The sequence below is a fragment of the Aphis gossypii genome, unplaced genomic scaffold, assembly GCF_020184175.1.
Source record: "Aphis gossypii isolate Hap1 unplaced genomic scaffold, ASM2018417v2 Contig00368, whole genome shotgun sequence".
NCBI lineage: Eukaryota > Metazoa > Arthropoda > Insecta > Hemiptera > Aphididae > Aphis > Aphis gossypii.
In genome coordinates, this window is record NW_026083081.1 from 196,982 (window position 1) to 214,903 (window position 17,922).

The window sequence follows — 17,922 nt, forward strand, 5'->3', positions numbered from 1 at the left end:
AAATAACTAAAAATATAAAAAAACATACAAAATAATGTAAATGTGAAAAATATAAGATATACATACTTATAATTAGGTATTATGTTAATATTATTAAAAATAAATTATTAAAAACCGAATAATAATTTTTCCTTTTTTTTTTGATTAATTAAGGTTAAGGTAATAAAGTTGTTGAATAAAAATTATTGTATACAATATAACATAAATTGTTTAAAAAAAGGGGGGGTGTATCATGAAATAGTGTGCAATCGTATTTAGTCACAATCAAAATTTCATTTGTTATCATTTTTTATTATTGGAGGTTGTAAATTTGTCAGAACACAACACATATGAACAATATCATCTATATGAGGTAGAAGCTCTATTTGTATTTTATTTAACACTCCGTGAGTTTTTAACCTAGCGAAGAATCTTTCTACATGGATTCTGATGCTAGCAATGGAGTATGTTTCAAGAACCTCTTGTTCAGTGAATCTCCCATGATGTAATATAGGAGGCATGACTAATATTGAATTTTTATTTTCACAGTCTGTTTTGATGCCGGGGAAGCCTTTATCAGCTAATACTTGATCCCCTGGTTCCAATTTGGATAAAAATCCTGAGTTATTGGTAATAAATAAGTCACTAGCTCTTCCTCCATAACATTTAGAAATAAACGAAACTGCTCCACTAGGAGTGATTGCAGCTAAAAATTGTACAGTATAACAGCCTTTATACCTAGAGTACATATACACTCTTTGTTCAATTGTGGGGGGCTGTTCAACTTTAATTTCAGTACAGTCTATAATACAGCGGGTATTAGGGTATAATTTTTTAAATCCTTCAGGTAAAGTTTCTTTAATTGTACTTTTACAGTGCCAAAAAATTAGATTTTTTGTTTTTATGCTTAATATTTCTAAACACTGCAAAAAAATTCTACTTACAGAAGTACGGTGTATACTAAATAAAACACCAATTGCTGAAAATGTTAAGTTATGTTTTATTTTTATTAGAAATATTAATAGTCTATCATTTTTACTTATAGAACTATTGCATACTTGTGGTAGCATTGAACATAATAGGTCGAATACTTTATATGTTGTACCAGTCAAGTCTTTGAGTGAATTTTCATTTTTTATTGAATTAAATCCATGAAATCTATCACAAGATAAGCATGAATTTATACTGCTTGAATCTGGACCACAAGATTTATCAGAGGTAGTAAGGATATTATAAAAACCACAACAGACATTTGGGGAAGTTACTTGAGTTCTAACATCTTGATTTTCAAATGAACATTCAAAAGAAAACTGAACTGATTCTACAGGTTCAAATGCAACCTGAGTACTAGCATCACAAGTAGATACAGTTTTACCAGGGTTATCAGTTAACATGTCATCTAAATTACAATCAGTTGTATTTTCCAAAGCAGAAGAAGTAAATTTAATTTTATGGCGCTTTAGGACACGTTGATACCTTGAACAAGACTGCTCTGAATCAACTATTTTTCGTTTGTATACTTCCGGAAAAATTGAAGGCACATAAGAAGGGCTTCGAGAATCATTTGACCGCTCATTACCAACAAAGTGTGCACTACAAATTACACTGTGCACTTTCGGATTCCATGGACTTCCATTTACCCTGAAAAATAAAATAAACCTATTATTTTATAAACAAACATTATTCTAAAATAACCTTATAATACCTATAGTTAGGTACCTATTTTTCATAGCTAGATTTCTTCATATTAATTATGGACATAGAAATTGAGTATCTACACTTAGTTGATAGTGAATCACTATTATATTGTAACGGTCAATAATATTGATTGAATTTAAGTTATTTAACAAAAAAAAGTCATATTTTTAATATTATTGTCGGTGTGCATATTTGTTAAATAATATAATTTGAATGTAACTGATATGAATCTAGGTAGGTACTAATATTCTAGAATTATAGATAGGTACAAATGACTTATTATAAATTATAACTATTATAAATGACATACTTTTAAATGTTGTACTACACACTAATCTTTTTGTACTATTCAAAATGTTTCGTACTATACTCAATTTTAGGGCTGGTACAAATTACATATTGTTCGCGCCAAGTGCAGCGCGATTCGTGTGGCAGGACTGCGTACGTTGTCTCACTGTCAGCTGCTTGTGATAGTGTATCTGTTATCAAGCTGATAGTGGACGGCGTACGACAGTCCGTTATTTTTTCTTAAATTTATTATTTTGTACAGTTTTATTTTATTATGGTTTTTTCCACTAATTTTTGCTATTCTTATTATGTATTTTTTGTGTATTATAGCTGCTGTGCGGCAGTGTCATCAACTATTGTGCTAAACTTTTTATTTTTATTGTATCTCGATGACACTGTCCGCAGCAAAAGTTATAAAAGGTTGGACGCACTAGCTCCAATCGCCTTTTTTCATATATTCATCGGTCTGAAGACATCGTTCTGGTTTTTTTTCAAAGCACATGTACCGAGTTTATTTTTTATTCTTTTTGCATCATCAAGAATTGCTTTCAACTCATTGTCTGGTAAGGTATCGTTCTGAGACGGTCAATCTTCAATTATTATATTATATTTTTCCTTGTAGGGTGTTCAATGTTCATACATTTCTCGTTTGTGGCGCGTTGTCCTGTGAATTAGTCGTCAGCGGTTACCTAATTGGTCGCACTTGTGCGGTTGTTCTTAACATTGTATTTTTGTGTATTATTATTATAAATACGTCCCCGGCACGGTCGCGTGGGATAAAATCCACCGACTCAGGTAACCGCCTGTGTTATTACTATAAGTACTTTGTTTCATTATAGATTTTATATTATATTCATGATGTGCTAATCAAGCATTAAAAAAAAAATCATTTATTTTATATTATATTCATTTGTATTTGTTTGGCCGACTAAGGTATATACTTTAATTTTATATGCATTCTGCTAATCAAGCACCTTAAATCAGTTATTCATATTGTATTCATAGTATTTCATATTGATTTATATATTTAATTTATTATATTATTATATTCAAATCACGCACATTAGTTTTGTTTTATTATTATTTTTTTTTATTATTTTTTTTTATTATTTTTTTTTTTTTTATTTATTTTAATCCATGGTGTGAAAGCACATTAAGTGTTTTTCCTTTTTAGCATTTAATGCAAGTAGCGCCAAACACATATTTCATTTCGTTTTCTAACGTGGTGTAAAAAAAAAAAATACTAAAATTAATTTATTTATGTAAGGCAAATACATGTTAAATTTTTGATACAAATTACATATGTATTTAAATAAACCTATTTGTGGTGCAAATTATGCAAAATACCATTATTAAATGGAATCATTTTTTATAGTGGAAAATTATAATAGTCAACCGATTCAAATAATAAAACTTAAATTCTACATGATAATAGTAAATATTTAATTTAAAGCTAGTTAATAGTAGTAAAGTAATAGTATTAAATATTAATGAGTACTTACATTTCTGTTAGCGTGGAGATGCTTGAAAAAAATATACTGGCTTCTAGTTGTAGTGAACCGGTCTTGGTGAAGATGGCTCAGCACGATTTAACGACGAAGTCCACTTTGTCGTATGTGTAGGAAGTTTGAATTAAAAGTTATTTATTCACTGAGACAATGTATATAATAAAAGCAAGCCCGATGTGTTGTTAAGTATAGAACAATGTCATCGGTCTATGCGTGAGTGAGGCTTAACTATGTCTAATTCTTAATACTACCACAACCCATTTTATATTAAACTATTTGGGTGTAGTCCCCCAAAATATACGTACGTGTCATGGTAAACAGGAAATTCGACTATACGTTTCTATTTCATATTTTACTATAACCAATTATTTAAATACATATTTTTTAATCTTTAAAATATATATATATATAAACGATTATTAAAACCATGTTCGTAATCCAATTATCTAATATATTAATATTCATAAAAATCTTTAGTGAGTGCCTCAAGCTCCCCCTCAAAAATCACGTCATTTATGAGTTTTCGAGCATATACGGCCTGGTTTCCTTTGAGGGAACGTAGCTTGTGGGCTATATACTTTCCGTAGACTTCAAATTCATCATCGGGACGAATAGCTTTTAGTTGTTGTCCCGCTAGCTGCATCACCTCATCTGTCGGAGTTAGTTTCTTTTTACGCTTTGACTGCTGTCCGATAGGTGATGGTGTCACACTTCGTGATGTAGTTGATCTATCATCACCTGATGTTGGCACAACTGATGTGGTGACATCTCGTTGGTAAGAATGGTCTAAATCCATAGATTCAGAATCTTCCTGAAATATAATAGAGCATATATTTTTAGTTGCCCTAAAAAGTATAAGAATGTACTAAGGTAGACACAACAATTTTTGTTAATTTTGTAGAAATGTAAACTTCAAAATTTTAATTTTAAATAATTAAAAAAATTATGCATAGTATCTTTGATACTTTTCAACTGCTATTGTAACAATATATCAAAAACCTTGTATTAACTTTTCAAGTTTTTTGAACGAATCAAATTTTATTGACATTCATAGAAAAAAAAACTAAAACTATTTAAAACTGAAGATGTCCATAAACAGCTTAAGACGACAAGTCAAAATATTTTAAAAATTGTATGATGTATAGAAAATGCTAATATAAACATTCAGTAAAAATTGTATGTGTCTACGATCATTTGTTTTAAATCGATTTTGCGTAAAAATTCCCGTTTTCCTTATTTTTTTTTTTTTTTGTTTTTACCGGTGCATATTATGGAACTACTGGAAGTTTTTTTATTTTTGACCCCCCAAAGTACCAACTAGTACTAGATTCACTTTTCTATATCAGAAAAGATACGGTTGAAACACATACACACACATCGCTCTGCTCAGAATCTAAAGAAACTTTTTTTATTCCAGTGTCCTAAAACAGCAAATGAGTGGATGAAAATCGCTTCAGATTTTGAAGAGAAGTGGCAATTTCCTCATTGTTTGGGTGCGATCGATGGCAAACATGTCCAGATCATTCCACCAAAGGATAGTGGTTCCAAATACTACAACTACAAAAAGACACATAGTATAGTTTTAATGGCTATAGCAAACGCTCACTGCGAATTTATATATTGTGACGTAGGAACGAACGGTAGAATATCTGACGGAGGTGTGATAAATAACACTATTTTCTACGAACGACTTGTAAATAACCAATTGGATATTCCTGCACCTGAACCAGTAAGCTTCGATCTTGACCTGGAATATGTTTTTGTGGGGGATGATGCTTTTGCGATGCGACCTGATCTTATTAAGCCTTACAGTCGAGTTTCACTTAATAATGAGAGAAGAATATGTAACTATCGAATATCGAGAGCACGGCGAGTGGTTGAGAACAGTTTTGGAATTTTAACATCAAGATTTCGTATTTTTAACAATGCAATTAATTTACAAGTGGAAACTATTGAATCAGTAGTTCTCGCATGCTGTGCCTTGCACAATTTATTACGCAAAAAATCAGTTTCCTACACCTCTCTTGAATGTTTTGATCACGAAAATACTATGGATGGTACTATTCAACTAGGTGCAAGGTGTAATCCCGATATATTACACAACCTCGAACGACGTTCAGGAGGTCAAGTTTTAGAAAGAGCAAAAATTATCAGAGAAAAATTCTGTACATATTTCAACGGTGAGGGGTCTGTTCCTTGGCAAGAAAAAAGTGCATGGAACGTTTGAAATTTATAGTTCTTGAAAAAAGCTTATCATATGTTAATTATATTAGTATGCTTACTATATTGCTTGTAAGAATTTAGTTTTATAGCGATTTTTTCACTTTACTAGATTACAGACAATTCATTTGAACACTAGTTATCATTAATTCATTAATACATAGTAAAGTATAATATTATACTATATAACATTTAGATAAAATTATTAATAATTATTGTTCATTATTATTATTATAAATTATTATTATTATTATTATTATTGTTATTATTTATTATTAATTATTAAGCTAATTTTGCTATAAATAAAAAATAATTTGACTTACAATATATTGTTGTATTTCTTCGTCCTCGTCATCCATTGTGTTCCTAGTAGATCTTACAGAGTCCCGGTCGTTCAAAAAATGCAGAAGGTCGAAATACCACAAACTAGGTTTATAGATTTCATCCGCTCCAGCCCCAGATTTTAACGATTTATTAACTTTTGATAGTTCTTTCTTATAAACCGTACGCAACGCATTAATTTTTTTCACAACAGTGTTTCTGTCTGCCGAAGGATCAAACTCTTTGTACTTTTTAACCATCTCTTCATAAGCAAGGCTTTTTTTATTTCTGTCCTAGTATTCTTTGCTATTAACAAGCCACAAGCAGGGAAAACTTTGATATAGCTCAATAAATTCTCTCAAGAAGTCTCGAGGTGTTTGCTTGTCACGAGGTGTTTGTTCTGCCATGATAATTTGGGTAAAAATAAAAAAAAATTGTCAACGAAAAAACGAACTATCCTCCGTGAACGGCCAATGCAAACTAAATCAAATTGTAGCATTAAATTGTTGCTACATGTTTACATATTCCAACTTATCGTTACGATTTGCAGAAATTGATGCCACTCGGCATCAATTATCCGATCTAATTCCAATTCCAATAAATCGTTACTATGTCCTATTTATACACAACGATAAATCGAAACGATTCGATCGTTACGATAAATTGCTGGAATTTATTGTTACGTGTAAACCCGGCTTAATTCGTTCACTTCACTTTTGTCCGCTGTCCACTGTCCAGCAAGCCGTGCCATATTGTTTTCTTGTTCCTGCTGCAGCTGTCAAACCACGTTTTTCTTGTGTTTTGTGATTACTTCTGTCTGGTAAATATCGTTCGCGAAATTTATTGCCAATCATTTAATTGTTTTTCCCCTAGTTTTGGGCGGTCATTGATTACCAGCAGAAGACTGTGTTTCTCGTGGTTTGTTGAGTTGTGTGTCCGCTGTAGCAGTGTGTATTGTGATTGTTCTTCGTGTTGAGGTTAGCGGCGTTCTTGAGTATGTGCGGGATCAATCCTGTACTTTTTATTGTATTTAAATTAATTATTATACGGATCCTGGCACCTCAAGACGTCATAACCCCGAGGGTATGTTGTGCACCATATTATATTATAAACTTGTTATTTGACCGACGCGTCATTTATTATTATTATTTAGTATACTATTTTTGTAAGAATTTATATTATTAAAATTGACTGATATTACTAATCTGTGATATATATTGTAAACTATAATTTTATATATTTGTTGGACCAAGTGGTCAATTTATTATTATTATACAAAATTTAAGTAATTCCAATTACGACCATTGCCTTTTTATTATAATTCATGGGACGGTAGTGCAATAAGTTGCCTATCCTCCTGGCCGCTAAGGCCCATTAATCTATTATTGTTAAAGCCGAAGGCGAGCCAAAAATCTGTTTAAAAAACTAATACTAATTCAGGATGAACTTTATTTGAATTATTCTAGGATTATGTAAGGATAAACAATTGTAGATTAATGTAGGTTGAAGTAGGTAATCTTTTTTAAATTAATAAAATATAACCACAAATTTTATATTACAAATGTTATTTTATTGTTAAACACAATTGGTTAGTGGTTACTAACTGCTTAAATCAGATAAAATTTGACCTAAAGCATGAAATTATTTATCAAAGTTTGTAGTTAATGAATAAAAATACTTTTGTATAAAGAGCCATACTACACATGATTCACATGGATATTCCAAGTTAAACAAATGAAATAATTTAAAGCAAACATCTACAGCAGATAGTATAGTAAATAATTTATATTTAATACAATCGGAAAAAACAATTATTTCTTTAGGATTAGTAGGGGTACCTACAATAATAATAAATGGCTAAATTGGATTTTTTTCATTCTGGCGCATAACAATGTGTTCTTCAATTTCAGCTACTGAAGTTTTGAATGTCATGAACCTGTTTTGAGAATCTTTTATTGAGTATTTTATTTGACACTTCTTCCCATTATGATCTTTAGTAATTTTCTTTGCAGTAGGTACTAGTATAGCGTGTAATAAATACAATAAAACTGTATTTTTACCATCTGAAAAATAAAAATTATAAATATTTTTATCAGACATGTACATACGTAATCTATTAATTAAATGAATAACGAGTATAAATATATATCTGTGACTAAGTAAAATATTATAATCAAGACTTTTGACAAATAAGCTTTAAAGTTTTAAAATAATAAACATAAAGGTGGGTTTATTTGACAAAATATCATGTACCTATATCATTGAATAGGTACTTACTGATTCTATAATTTATATTTTGTCATTTTGTCAAATAATTTCCATATATCCAATATTATCTCATATTTATCTATTAATAATATTTTATATTTATCTATTTTTACTCAAACAATGACATTTAACCACTAGCAGCAGTTATTTAATCATAGCTAAATATTTAGCCATGCTTAAAATAAGGGTCTAAGATATTTGGACGTGACCGTTTGGGCGTAACCGTTTGAACATATGGCCTTTTTGGCTTGAGACTTTTGAACGTAGGACTGTTTTGGCGTGAAACTTTTGGACGTAGGACCATTTTGGCGTAAAAAAAATTACATTTTTAAAAATATTTATTAAAGTTATCAAAAAAAATATTCTTTTGTCTCAAATTATGTTTAAAATCTAAAAAAAAAAAAAATACATTACACTACATTTTAACCGAACATAGAAATATATTATTATTTACTTTAAAGATATATTTAAAGAAATACCTTTTAAATATGATAAGATATCTCTGTTATTATAATCTTAAACTATTTTTAACAGCCTATTATCCGTATCACAATATTTTTTAAATTTTTTTAGTGGACTTCTCCCTGCTTCAAGCTGGTTGTAATATACATCCCGACCGGCTTGAATTTTTTTCAAATTTATTATAAATGACCATAACGTAGGGTGATCACATCCCATTTCAATATTCAACCTATGATTCGCTGCCTCTGCATGATTATTTGTTTTGTTCTGATAATTTAAAACATGTTCATATAAATTCCACGTTTGAGGTGCAAAACGAGGTTTTCTTCAATTTCGGTTATTACGATTCATTCTATCAATGTAATTATCTTCGAACCATTCCAACATTGAGTGTAGTTCCTCAGGTAAATAATTTGAAAGTACATCTATGGCATTATCAAGATCATTTATACAAACGAATGCTAGTGAAATAATCATTATAGTTACTATACTAAATTCTGGATCGTTGTCATATTTTGAAAGCAAATGAAGTTCATCCATTTTTTTTCTAAAATTTTTAGTTAAGTGAAAAAAACAACCAAATATTTGAGCATTTTTAAATATTTTTGTACCGAATTAATTACTGCTAATTCAAAATCTAACGATATTGTAACAGGATCTAAACCAGGTTTCAATTTAAGTAACATATCAAACTATTTTTCATATGTTTTAGATTGTTTATCTGGTAATAACACAAAAATAATGGGATGTACACCGCCAAATTGTTCAGCAAATATCACATAAACTTGTGTAAAAAGGAGAGGTGCCGTCCTAAATGTTCCATCACCAAACCATGTTTTTGAGCGAAATAAAACATCTAAGCTTTTTTGCCTTCCAAAAATTAAAATTCTGTCATTCCCTGGACCACTATCAGCCAATAAAAATTGTTCTTCTATATCTTTAGATGGTGAAAATATTTTATAAGATTCGGGAATCTGCAATGAAATCAGATCTATAAGAGCGTTTGGAATAGCTTGTAGGTATTATTTTTCGTTGTCTTCGGACAGTTTTCTTTAATGTCTGGCTTGATTGAATTATTCCCTAATAATGAAATTATTGTTAATTTTAAAATATGTTTGAAATATTTGAAATAATTTGAAACTTCAGTATAAAAATGTGTTCGAATAATGGGGGTAAAATGGGTTTATAAACGGAAAATAATATTTAGTAATAATAACTAGAATATGATAGTTATAACCAACAATTTTGGTTGCGTCCGTGACAACAATTTATTTTGTACTAAGTTGTTGGGTTATTAGAACAATATTTTTGTTGAAAGTCATAATTACTTATGCACAAATAACAATATATTTTGTATAATTAACAGTATTTTAATAACCATAGCATTTTTATAGAATTTTTAATTTATATACGACTTAGTATCTATATATATTATATAACTACTTATTGAATCATTAGTTTGTCTATATATATATATATTATATAGGTATATACATGATCAATTAATGAATGACCAAACCTAATAATTTTTAATCATTGAAAAAAAAATTTATTTGTAATAATTACAATTTTACATACCTTGGCTGCTTGAGATAAGTCTATCACACATTCATTAATTACAGTTGAAGTAGGTTCCATAGTTTCCGCTGCTCGCTTTTTTATACGACAAACCGCGGCATTTGCTTCAATTTTAGCAGCTTCAGCATCATGTGTGTTCATTTATTCTTTTTATAATGTCAAAATCGTTAATTGATGTATGCACTCGAGCTTAACATTCAGTTTTATAGCGACAACGCCAAAATCGGAGAAGACCATTAGAACTCATCGCGTCAAACAAATACATAAAACCATTTTCAACTAAAATATTTCGTTCACGAACCGATTTTATTTGTGAACAAGACATTGTTGCACTTCGTTATCAAACACTACAATGAAAAATAAGAAACAAATAATGTACCCTCTCTTAACTTATTATCGATGATAATAAATTACGGTCGTTATTACAGAACAACGTGATAAACGAAAATCAATTACGATTACGATATTAAGAAATTCCTAGTCTAAAAAAAAGTATTTTTAACAATTATAATATAATAATTCTACGTCCAAATTTCTCACGCCAAAACATCTCACGCCAAAACGGTCACGTCCAAATGTCCCATTCCCTTAAAATAAAGTAGAACCCAGTTGGCCAGTGGCTACAGTTAAATTAAATTTTTGACCCCCTGATATTACAATGATTTAATTATAATAATTACTTTGGTTTATAATGGAAACATCATCTCTTAAAGTTTTAAATAATCTACGATTGGTAGAGTCCTTCAATTTTTCATCCAAGATTTTAACTATATTTTCGAATTTATTCTCAAATGTATTCAATAATGATGACGAGCAGTTTGGATATAATGTATGAAAGTCAATATCAACCTAATGTTTTCAGTAACACTTTAAAATCACATATTTATTTTATAAAAACTATCTTACAAGTCTATATCCCAGTGGCAAGGCATAACTATTCCAGTTCTTGATGATTTCACTAGTAGAAGAAAAATTTTTGATTTCATTTAATCTATAATTTGTTGTAGTCTTCCAATTATTTTCCAGATCAGGGAATGAACAATTTGAATCATATTTTATTTGGTCAACAATGTAATCAATGTCATATTCAGCATAGATTAAATATACTAGTATATTATACTAATAGTATATTTGACCTATGTATTTAGGTACTAAAATAATAGAGTATGGTAGTAATGACGTCACGATAACCTTATCACGTAGTGATAAGATTGCCTGGTTCCAAACAAAACGATTTTCATATAAGAATTGTATGTACTATGCTATTTTATATAAAGTTTCATTAAATTATTCACTTTAAATATTTAACTGTAAGCTTAATTATGGTGAATTGTTTTGTGCCGAAGTGCAATCACTATAGTGAGAGAAAAACCTGCCATTTTTTCAGATTCCCTTCAGATAATCCACTAAAAAAAAAAATGGATAAAAAATATAAGGTTAGTATATAATATTGTACCTACATAATATTATAAACATATTTAATTGAATTATGGTTAAGTACTTTATAAAAATTGATATTATAGAAAATCTCCTAACTTTTAACAAAACAAATATATTATTCATAAATAAGATTAATACTTATCCTACCTATCAGATATTCTACTGTATCAAATATAATATTTTTTTTTCAATTTTTGCCAATTGCTTATTCTGATTTAGGAGAGCTGATAAAGATCCAAATTCTAATTCACGAATATGCAGTTGTCATTTTGTTGATTCCAAAAAAAAAAATGATCCAACAATTTTTACTTGGAATAAAGAAAAACAATTTGCGTTTGCTTCTCCCGAAAAAAAAACCCAAAAGAAACGTTTATATCTTGAACCTACAGTAATTATTAATAATATTATAATAATTAAGGAACAAATCTAGTTTATCGAAAATATCCCTCGATTGCTATGCAACACCACCTCGAGTAGGTCACAGGGTTAAAAAAATGCATTTTGTTGCACTGAGTCACCTAGCAGGGTTAAAAGGGGCAAAATTAATTCGACGAAAAAACGAGGAAAAAAGTGCAAAAATTTTTTCTCTGAATGTCGGGTTCGAACCCGAGATCACGATAATGGTACTTTGGGTGCAGACCACTGCGCCACACTATTTTAGCTCGAAACATTGCATAAAATTACCCATATAAGTACATTGTAGAAAAACTCAAATTTCAAAATGGTATAACTCAAAAACTATTGATTTTCGCCAATTTTTTTTTGCACCATCGTTTTTAAAACGTTGATTTACTAGGGTTTCGAAAAATCGAAAAATTCGCGTGGCCGCTAAACTAGATTTATACCTCAGGTTGTTATACCAACTACATAAAAAAATAAAATAGAAATATTAAGCCTATTTTCATATTTTAAAATATATTCTAATATTCATCATAAAAAATCGTATTTTTTATATATTCACATGGTTAAAGAAAATTTAGAAAATCATATTTTAAGCTTTTAAGAACCCAAATCTCCACTCTTTAGTTTTAAATGTGTTTTCAAATTTTAATTATTTTGTAATATTTATTTTGAGATGAACCTAGTTATATTTTAAGCTAGTAAACCGGGATTTTTTTTACTAACTAATATATTATATTATTACAATTATATAATTTTTTTAATAGTTGCTTATAAACCGATTAAATCTAATCGTACTATAATTATATAATATATATTTTTTTTATTATTATTATTTTTACTAACTAATATTATATTAGGAATATTATTATAATTATAAATATTTTTAAACACATAGTTGCTTTGGGGATTTTTTTTCTGGAGATTTTATTTCCCGGAGATATTTTTCCGATTACCGTTTATAGGCAACTGTAACATCCACTGAAGAAACTCAACAACTTGATAAAGAAATTCAATAACATATGATCACAGATATGTCTATCAATTTAAATGAACCTGCTGAACCGAATACAACAATTTCAGTTATAAATGAATCAGAGAATGAATTATTAAAAATTGAAATTGAGAAGCTAAAATCTATAATAGATAACTTAAAAAATCAGCCATTCTCATTTGTAGTGATACAAGAAAATGATAGTCTGATCAATTACTACACAGGGTTACCTAATAAGGAAACTATCAATTTTTTTTTTTACTGTTTTTAAAGACATGAATATTACTTACTTTTTGGGGTGGAATGTAGAACGGATACCTAGGAATGATCAAATTTTAATGGCATTAATGAAGTTGCGCCTAAATCTGGATTTCATTGACTTAGGAGTTAGGTTTGGATGTAGTCGGAAAACAGTAACTAACATTGTGTTGACTTGGATTCATGTATTTCATACTGTTCTTTTCAAAGGTTTTATGGAATCTGTTCCAAGCCAACTAAAAAATAGGGCTTGTTTACCAAGTGTTTTCAACAATTTTGTAAATTGCCGAATGATTCTAAATTGTACTGAAATATTTACTGCGATATCTGGTAAAATGGATCTGCAAAAACTTACTTATAGTAACTATAAACACCGCAACACTTTAAAAGGGCTTGTGGGAATTGCTCCTAATGGAGTATTAACTTTCTGTAGTTGTTTGTATCCAGGATCTACTTCTGACAAAGAAATTGTTAAACACTCGGGGGTTTTAGATATTTTCAATAGTGGAGACTTGATTTTAGCTGATAAAGGATTTTTAATAAATGACTTATTACCAGAAGGTGTTTCAGTCAATATCCCTCCATTTTTGGGAGCACCTCAGTTCACTCCTAACCAAGTTATAAGAACATTAACTATAGCTAAAGCAAGAGTACAAGTTGAACGTGCAATATGCAGAATCAAAGGATATTCAATATTAGAATTTATCTCACCAAAATTAGTGCCATATGCATCTAAGATATTTCAAGTGTGTGGTGCTTTAACAAATTTTCAGTTTCCTTTAATAAAAGAGGTTGAGTCCTTTTATTTACAACCTAATGATAGTTAAATTTAATTAATGAAAATAAATATAATTTATCAAATAAACTACTTTACTTTATAATTTAATGTGTTACTTATTTATTATCACAATGCTTTTGAGTACCTAATGTGTATTGTCACTTAAAATATTTATATACAAACATTTTTATCATTTAAAAATGGAATAAATTGTTGGAAATAGAATGTTACTAATTTGTTAATATTTTCTGCCCAATCTGGATCTTTATGTATTTCCACAATAACTAAATCTTTAATTGTCCAAATAGTAAGGTAACAAATTGATCTGTTAAGGATATGAAGTTGCCCTTGAATTTGAGCATAGTAGTCATGTTCATAACTAATGCATATCATACCATTTATATCATAAAATATTATATAAGAACTATCATTTTGTAAACTAGTTCTAATCAGTTCATTTCGATATTTATAAGGGCACTTAACTTCAATTATTGAGTCAAGTCCAACCAAACCATCTGGTGATGCTCCAATAATACCTGTCTTATGAAGCCATAATCCTGTTGGTTTAACTTTTTGATTTGTGACCTGTTCAAATTCAAGAATACCCTGTTTTTCATTTTCTTTACCCCACTGTATAGATTTTATTCCATCTAATTTATATGTACCTATTAATTTTTTGAACAGTGATGGATTATATTTATTACGGCTAATAGCACTTAAAATAGGACCAAAATTACTAGCTGTAATCCTATACCGTCTTTTCACTAACCATTTTGAATTTAAATCTTGTCCAACTGTTTCAGAAGCCAATTTTAAAATATCATCATCATTCATGCTAACTTTTTTAAGTAAATATTGTTGCTTATCATTACTCTGCTCAAATTCAGAAGATCTGATTATGTCTTCCAACTCAACTACTGGAATAAATTCAGGTTCAGGAGATAAAAGCCATGTTAATCCAACTACGCTGCCTAGATTTGTCAATTTTGAGAACACATCATCTTTAAAAGAGTTCTGTATAGCTGCTGTAGTACAATAATTTACTTTATTTTGAGGAATTGGGTATAGCTCATCTATAGTTTTTGTTGTTACAAGACTAGGAGGGATTTTTTTTGACCAGCTACAACCTACATGGAAAGTTATAATATAACATATTTTGATATTAATAACTGCAATAGCTATAAGTTAATTTAGTTATTACTTGCATTGTGACAGACACATTTTTATACGCAAAAATCAACAATGTTGCCATATAATGGCAATGCACTTGACCTCTAGCACAATTACATTTTGCATGAGTTATATCACCATTATCAGAAAAATAAACCTGTTCAAGTAATAATAGGTAAGTATGTTTTATTTTTGAACAGAAAATGTATGTAATTTAGACAGTTTAGTGATACTTTACTTACTTCAACGTTGTAAGTCTGATCCCTCATACTTGCTTTCACAATACCTTTCAAATTATTATTTACAAATACACACTCCCTTACATGACCAGAATCATTAGCATTCTCACCTTTTCTTACTAATTTTACTTCTTCTTTAAAAAATTCATACACACTATGCAACTGTATCCAACTTTTGGCACTCATATTAGTTACCTATATAAAATCTTCAAATCTGTAAGACTGCAATTCTCTGTTAAAAAACTTACTAGACAACTACAATTCTCCCTACGATCTAAGTACCTTTATCGTGTTTCTAATAACATGATTTTGTTTTAATTTTATCTTCTATGTAGGTATTTAACCATTTTAACCCTAAATCCAATTAAAAATCATAATATATTCATAAAAATCATATATGAAAAAAGATTGTTTGGAACCAAGAGCCTTATCACTATTTGATGATAATGAGCTGTGACGTCACACTACCATACTCTATTAATTTAAAACAATCAATGTGAGAAAAGTAACTACATTAAAATAAATTATTTCACATTTTTTAATTAGGAATAAATAGAATTAATAATTTAATTGAAAAATATTTACTAAATTAATTAATTTTTTGATTTAAGTCTAGTTCTACGACCTACTAACCAATATACAAACTAAAATAATAATTAATTTAAACATTTTTTTTTTAACTAGATACTATTTACTATAGGTTAATTCATATTAGATCTTTATTAGCAAATATTACAATAAGTAATATTGAAATTATATTTATGACTAAAAAAATAATTTACCAAATTCTTTATTGTACTGACGATGAGTTTCTGTATCCATTGTTCTTTTAACTTGAAGTCCTTTAGAAGGTACTAAACCACATGATTTGAGTGTTCGCATTGCATTATAATACTTTGCGTAGAGTTTGCCTTTAGTATTTTTATTTTGTACATCCTTCATGAAATATATGTCCTATAGAAAAAAAATGTAAATTATAATGTCAATGAGTTTTAAACGTAACTTACTATTAAATTCGATAAATTTTATTTATATTTTACACATTTTATTTATATTTTTTATTATGATTATTGTAAGTATTTTTTAAATATAACATTATTCATCTGATTTATTTAAACTGAAATTTTAAAATGTTTAAAATATATTTATTTATAATCAGTCATATTAATATTATAAACGTTACTTACATATTGTAGTATTAGCAACTTGATTAGTATTATGCGAAGAATGAATGTTCACTTTGTACGTTGAAAAATGAATTCACAAACACAAAGTATTTAAAAACTAAACTGATAGTTTACTTGTATAAGTACCTATTTATAAAATTTATTGAATACCTGAAACTACGATCACTCCATATTTCCTCCCACAACCTTATTAATCTGAATATAATTAGCGGTCATTGATTTAACTAATCAGATAAAACGTTGACTCTGAGCATAAATGTAGAAAGCCTAAAAAAAAAATGCAGATACTGCATTTATTTTTATTTTTACCCATAATTATCTGACCAGATTACCTGAAAGACAATCACACAATATTATACAACAATCTTATGAATCTGTATTTAATTAGCTAGCAGTCATTGATTCTAGTTAGTGTTTAATTTCAACGTTACCTATAATTGAAGTTTATGTGTTGTCACTTCACACTGTAACATATCCGCTTACTACAATTCAACATATTAAGTAAATCACTTTGATCAGGTAAATGTTTTTTTTAAAAATCTAATAAATTAAAAAAATCAAACTTGAACTAGTTTAATTTTTTTATTTAAGACACAAAATTACAATATCATCATCGTACTTTACAAATAAATCGGAAGAAAGCTCCATCTAACAAAGATGTAAGTATATTCATTTATTTGTGTGTATGTGTGTAAGACCATTTATATAACACAAAATATAATTTGATATTTTGATATAATGATAATATTAATATTTTATTAAATAATAGCATGAAATTAACATACAAAACTCATCATATTCGGTTAAACCATCGAAAATAATAAGTAGAAAAAAAGGAAATGATGATGATGAACTCAAGACTATTATGAAAAAGACAAAGATAGAGAAGGTAGTATATTTAATATTTAATATTATATTATTTCATCGATATTATAAAAATATTATATTATAAATTTAAATGTTATTTTGTTCTATATAACAGCAAACAGAAACGTATAAAGATCTTTTGGCTGATGTGGTTTCTAAAGAAAAATTGGAAAATCCTACAGTGAATAGTTACAAATAATATAGTAACGATTTTTCTTTAATAGATGGAAACATGCAGCAGCGAGTTTCAAGTTATATACTTCAAACA

The 17,922-nt window shown here is 28.5% G+C and overlaps 2 protein-coding genes and 1 pseudogene across 2 annotated transcripts; all 3 read right to left on the reverse strand.

Annotated features, from left to right (window-relative positions):
• Positions 1–249: 249 nt before the first annotated feature.
• Positions 250–1,721, reverse strand: LOC126553899 (uncharacterized). Its single transcript, XM_050209011.1, has one exon. The coding sequence runs from the start codon at positions 1,371–1,373 to the stop codon at positions 273–275; it is 1,101 nt and encodes a 366-aa protein (XP_050064968.1). The 5' UTR covers positions 1,374–1,721; the 3' UTR covers positions 250–272.
• A 2,206-nt stretch (positions 1,722–3,927) lies between these two features.
• Positions 3,928–6,421, reverse strand: LOC126553907 (uncharacterized; annotated as a pseudogene).
• A 1,230-nt stretch (positions 6,422–7,651) lies between these two features.
• On the reverse strand, positions 7,652–16,553 carry LOC114128288 (uncharacterized). Its single transcript, XM_050209012.1, has 2 exons — positions 16,383–16,553; positions 7,652–8,077 (listed from the first exon to the last, which is right to left on the reverse strand). The coding sequence occupies exons 1-2, from the start codon at positions 16,540–16,542 to the stop codon at positions 7,872–7,874; spliced, it is 366 nt and encodes a 121-aa protein (XP_050064969.1). The 5' UTR covers positions 16,543–16,553; the 3' UTR covers positions 7,652–7,871.
• Positions 16,554–17,922: the final 1,369 nt, after the last annotated feature.